The sequence below is a fragment of the Vulpes vulpes genome, chromosome 12 (genome assembly GCF_048418805.1).
Source record: "Vulpes vulpes isolate BD-2025 chromosome 12, VulVul3, whole genome shotgun sequence".
NCBI classification, from domain to species: domain Eukaryota; kingdom Metazoa; phylum Chordata; class Mammalia; order Carnivora; family Canidae; genus Vulpes; species Vulpes vulpes.
In genome coordinates this window covers 47,097,627-47,103,626 of record NC_132791.1, presented here as the reverse complement: position 1 = coordinate 47,103,626, position 6,000 = coordinate 47,097,627, and the positions used below count along the sequence as shown (strand labels likewise).

Here is a 6,000-nt window from a genome sequence, read left to right as displayed (position 1 = left end):
TGGCTCAGTGGTTTAGCGCCACCTCCAGCCCAGGGCCTGATCCTGGAGACCTGGGATCGAGTCAGGTCAGGCTCCCTGCATGGAGCCTGCTTCTCCTTCTGCCTGTGTCTCTGCCTCTCTCTCTCTCTCTCTGTGTGTGTCTCTCATGAATAAATAAATAAATCTTTAAAAAAAAATCTGCCTTTTGTCTCTTGTTTTTCTCCCTTTCTTCTATCTAGAATGGTTATGTGTTGTCAATATGCAGAGCCATCTTAAGATCATGAGGGTGAAGACTGCATACAAAGGGAGGCAGAACAGGAAGACTGAAGGAACATTAGACTGTGGCTTATTATCTCTGGACTTAGTGTATAAGGAGGAAAAACTGCTAGACAAAACTGATAATGTGAAAATGGCTATTGGGTTGGATATTCTCATTGCCCTTCGAATACCTCTGAACCTAGGGCATATGGAAATAAGATTGAAAAATGGACAAAGGAGACATTCTTCAAATTGAACTGCTTTTATTAGAATACTAGTAATTGCAAATAAAAGAAAAAAACACAAGGGGAAAAGAAAAAACACTCAGAAATGCTATTACAGATTAGGCAAATTAGAGAAAAATTTTCTTCAGTGTATACAAAATGTAAACATTTGCCCTGGGATTCCTCACAGATGGCACAGTCCACAAGGACTTATTTGGAACAAGAATCTGTCTCTCGGAGTCTACAGTATAACCTCTATTATGTCTCTGAACTTCCTAAACTTCTTAGCACACCCAAAATTTTCTATGCAAAAAACTAAATGGCTCCCAATCAAGGCAACTTGAACATCAACTGCTACATATGGAAGCAGGCACTGAGGCAAATCAGTCTTCCAACAGTGAGTTTCCACTCACTATGCTAATGGTATTTACAATTACCTTGACAGAGATTACAAAAATATACACAGTATATAAAACCCAATTTGAGTCTGGGATGGAAAATTATATAGTTATCAAATGCTCCAGAGAAAGACATCAAGTCAGTCACTTGAACTTAGGGGGACAGGACTAAGAAGAGGCCCTCTTCTGTTCAGAAAATGGGGACTCATAAACTTCCATGGGTGGACAGGTGCAAACCAGGTGTTGATCTCCATAGATGTCATCAATCCGGGCAATGGTTGGCCAGAATTTGTTCTCTGGTTTCACAAAGGGCTGCAAGGGACAAAAGATGGAAATGTTCTGGGGTATTCTGAAACATTTCTCTTGGGGAAAGAGGAGCTTGCAGTGATGTCCCCACAGCCTAGTAAGTTCCAAAAAGTATAATGTAAAACCCACACTCCTATTTTTATTGCAGCATTATTTATGGTAGCTAAAATAGGGAACCAACCCAAGTGTCCATCAATAGATGAAGTGATAAAGATATTGTGTATGTATATGTATATACACACGCGTATGTACATACACGTGTACACACACACAGGAAAATTACACAGCCATGGAAAAAAAAAATGAGATCTTGCTGTTTACAACATGGATGGACCTAGAGAGTTTTGTGCTAAGTGAAATACATCAGAGAAAGACAAATACCATATGATTTCACTTACATATGGTATCTAAAAATTAGAAAAAGAAACAGACCCATAAACACAGAGAACTGATAGTTGCCAGGAGGGGTTTGGGGGATGCGGAAAACGGGTGAAGGGGAGTGGGAGGTACACACTTCTAGGTATGGAATGAGTAAGCCAGGAGGATAAAGGGTACAACACAGGAAATATAGTCAATATTATTATAGTAGCACTTTTTGTGGTGACAGATGGTAGCTACACTTGCGGTAAGCAGAGCAGAATGTATCGAGTTGTCAAATCACTATAGGGTACACCTGCAACTAATATAACATTGTGTGTCAACCATATTCCAATACAAAAAAATAAATGGGACGCCTGGGTGGCTCAGCGGTTTAGCGCCTGCCTTTGGCCCAGGGTGTGATCCTGGAGTCCTGGGATCGAGTCCCACATCGGGCTTCCTGCATGATGCCTTCTTCTCCCTCTGCCTGTGTCTCTGCGCCCCCCTCTCGTGAATAAATCTTTTTTTTAAAAAAAAAGCTAAAAGCCACCCCTTTATTATTGTCCCCCAAAACCCAACTTTTGACCCTTGGCTCCACTCTGCCAAACAGACTAACGAGCACTTTTTTTAAAATGTAAGAATCAGAAAGGAAAGAAAGACTCTATTTGGTACATTTGGGGCTATTTCCCTGTTGGATGATAGTAGAAATTTGACGAGGACTCTAAATTGGTCTTCCTCTACTTGTACCCAGCTGATTCTCAAGCTTGTGGCTGACACTCTGACCTCAGAGCTCTGAAAGTCAATTCCTATGCTGTGCATCATGTGTCATGACCCAATTAAGAAAGTATCCAACAGGGACGCCTGGGTGGCTCCGCAGTTGGGCGCCCGCCTTTGGCCCACAGCATGATCCCGGAGTCCCGGGATCAAGTCCCACGTCGGGCTCCCTGCATGGAGCCTGCTTCTCCCTCTGCCTGTGTCTCTGCCTCTCTCTGTGTGTGTCTCTCATGAATAAATAAATAAATCTTTAAAAAAGAAAAAGAAATAAAAAAGAAAGTATCCCACAGAGGGGCACCTTGGTCACACAGGTAAGCGTCCAACTCTTCACTTCAGCTCCGGTGATGATTTCGGGGTCAGGAGACTGAGCCCCATCATGCTGGGCTCCTCAATTAGTATGGAGTCTGCTTGTCCCTCTGGCTCTGCTCCTCCCCCGACTCACACACTCTCTCACACTCACTCAAATAAAATCTTTTTTTTTGTTTGTTTAAAAAGGTGTCCCACATAAAGTTACTATAATGAGGCTGCAAGGCTAGGGGCCCCATCAGGTAGGTGATGGCCCTTCGTACGCACATGAACACAAGAGCCGCCGGCACATTCGGGTTCAGAGAACTTACGAGTGGGAATGCAGCCACCTCTCTGGAGTAAGGCCGATCCCAACGGGAGGATGTGACGCAGGTCAGGGAATGTGGAGACATCTGAGACAGACACACAAATGGAAAGAGATCAGAGTAGAGCACTGCCTATTCCTGTGCTTTGTTTCAACCTATGAGCTGATGGAAGCCCAGGGACAGAAGGCCACTGCTTTGTTTTGTTTCAATTTGAGGGAGAAAGTGATTGTGATATGAAACGTTTTATTGTGAAATACTTAAAATATCAGAAAGTCACAGTAATATATTTGCACATCTATCACCCAACCAAGATAAATCAACATTTTGTCATTTGCTTAACCTTTTAAAATAAACATTGCAGAGAAGCGCCTGGACGGCTCAGTTAAATGTCTGACTCTTGGTTTTGGCTCAGGTCATGATCTCAGGGCCCTGGGATTGAGTCATGTGTCATCCTCACTTAGCGAGGAATCGGCTTGAGATTCTCCCTCTGCCCTGCCCCCACTGTGCTCACCCTCTCCCTCACAATAAATAAAATCTTTAAAAAAATAAAGTAAAACAAACATTGCAATCACAGTTGAAGCTGCCAATATATCCCCTCCATCCTATCTTTTACCCTACTCCCCAGTGATACCCAGTATCTTCAATTTGGTGTTCACCATGCTTATTGTGTTTTTATACTATTATTGTATATATCATAGATTATAGCATAACTGGCACATTTTAGAATCATCATCATCCTCTATTATTCTCCACTTGTTTTTGTAACTCAGTATTATCTTCTTTAGATATCTATTGCCATTTTTAAAAAATAGCCTAAATCTTTAAAGAATCAGCAGTATCCACAGAAAAGAGAAAATAATAATAAACAAGATGCCTTCTCCTGCCAGCCCCTGTACTCCACCCTCCGCTGGGCACTTTGGAACTTGCCTGAGCTTCCCCCAGCATTTCAGACTTGTTCTCTGGCTTGGCCATAATAGTATAACCAGTCACAGTATATTCAATTCATGATTCCCTCAGCTTAATAATGTCTGGACCTAACAAGAGACTTAGAGCTCACAAGCAGGTATAAAACAAACATGTTTTGGATTTTCTCCAAAATAAGCCATAACATTGCAAAAAGCCAAGTACCAATTAGTTGTTCTAAGAGATAACTGCTCCAATACAAGAGCTTGTGTTTATCCAGACTCAGTGAGGTATATAATCCATGAGAGTGCATCAAACAGATATAGAATAAGACTTCCTCAGCTAGATAGAGTTCTTCAGCCTCTGCTCCTTCCTTTGGCAGCGAGTTGGGTACATGTGGGAGGTATACCTCCCATAATGACAAAACAATTACACAGGAGCCCTGGGTGGCCCAGTCAGTTAAGCATCTGCCGTCAGCTCAGGTCATGATCACAGGGTCCTAGGATAGAACCCCACATTGTACTCCCTGCTAAGTGGGGAGCCTGTTCCCCCACCCTGCTCCTGCTCTTTCTCTGTCAAATAAATAAAATCTTTTTAAAAAGAACTACATAAACAAAACATATAGCAAAGCATCCACATTATACTTGAGTAACTGCTACTATGATGTTCAAGAAGATTTAAATTTGCAAGTAATGAATTTATCTTTTCAGAAGAATGGTCTTATTCTAGGCAAGAATAATATCATTTTCTGATAGGAGTCCAGGGGGTTCCTGGCACACTATTCATATCCAATCTTCTCTGTGGGACATTCTGGATAAAGTACCAGTGCCTACACACCTTCAGTGGATTGACCCTGGGGTCAATGCGGCCCTCCTCGATGTCTGCGATTTCCTGACGAATGCTGATCATGGCGTCACAGAATCTATCCAGCTCTGCCTTGTCTTCTGACTCAGTGGGTTCAACCATGAGAGTCCCTGCCACGGGCCAGGACATAGTAGGGGCATGAAATCCTGCAAAGGAGATAGGGGAACTTGTGTCACTAAATTTGACCTCCCTGATTTGGAAGAAGAAACCCTCCCACTTCATAATTTATCCTAAGGAAATCACTGGATAAATGTGATCATATATGCAAATTATATGTATATGGATTTTATATGCATGGATTCATTTCAGTACCGTTTATGCAAGAAAAAAACTTTGGAAATAAACTAACATCAAACAATGGAGAATCAGTTTAGGAAGTCTTACAGGGTAACTATACAATAGATATGTGGCCATTCAAAAATATCTAAATTTATATTTGGTAAATTGGGTAAACATTAAAAAATATTAAGTGAAAAAAGCAAACTATATAATGACATCCCATTTTTATAAAAAAAAATTGACAAAGTGTTTATGCACATATATCTTAAGAGGGAAGACACCTTGAAGAATAAATGCTAAAATTTTAACTTGGGTTATAACCAAAATATGAGAATGAGATTTTTATTTCACTTTAATTTTGTTTTAGAATCTCTCTATAATGCTTATTATTTGCAATTAAGAGAAATTAAATCATAGTCTATCAAAAGTTAAATAATGAGATAGCAACCATAAGCCTAAAGTAAGTATTGCTATCCCCATTTTACAGAGGAAACTGAGACTTGGCTTGTACTTGGAAAGTCTTTGTCTTTATACTGATTACAGGCTGAAGATATTTGTTTCCAAAAGTTTTCATATGTAAGATGAATCAACAAGACACATGCTCAAGAGAGATTTTCTGGACAAAAGCCATAAACGAACTTTTCACATTTTTTTACCCTTTTTCTGTGAAACTGTAAGATGACGAAGAGCCCCAAAGTTGATATATCTGTTAGCTAAGTTTAAATGGTTCCCAAATTCTAATCTGTGTAAATCACATGGGGAGCTTTAGGGTCACACCTGCATGCTAAGGGATTGTCTCCTAAACATGTTATAATTTCAAATAGTAAGTTGAAAGAATAAACACCCATATTACCTCTCACCTAGATTCTACAGTGATGCTGTTTGATTAATCACATATCTACTCATCCATCATCCACATATCTACCATGGATGAGTAGATATGTGATTAATCAAACAGCATCATTATAGTTGATGATTTTTGATGCATTTTTGATGCATGTGATTTTGATGCATATGTGATTTTTGATGCATATGTGATTTTTTATG

At 40.2% G+C, this 6,000-nt stretch overlaps 1 protein-coding gene across 1 annotated transcript in view; it reads right to left on the bottom strand.

The window, feature by feature from the left end:
- Positions 1-483: 483 nt before the first annotated feature.
- The window catches only part of GLDC (glycine decarboxylase), a 91,471-nt gene continuing 85,954 nt past the window's right edge, over positions 484-6,000 (bottom strand). Inside the window, exons 23-25 of the mRNA XM_072728399.1 lie at positions 4,648-4,820; positions 2,914-2,994; positions 484-1,171 (exon numbers count right to left, since the gene is read on the bottom strand). Coding sequence (XP_072584500.1) covers positions 1,028-1,171; positions 2,914-2,994; positions 4,648-4,820 — 398 coding nt within the window. The 3' untranslated portion in view covers positions 484-1,027. The remainder of the gene's footprint in view (positions 1,172-2,913; positions 2,995-4,647; positions 4,821-6,000) is intronic.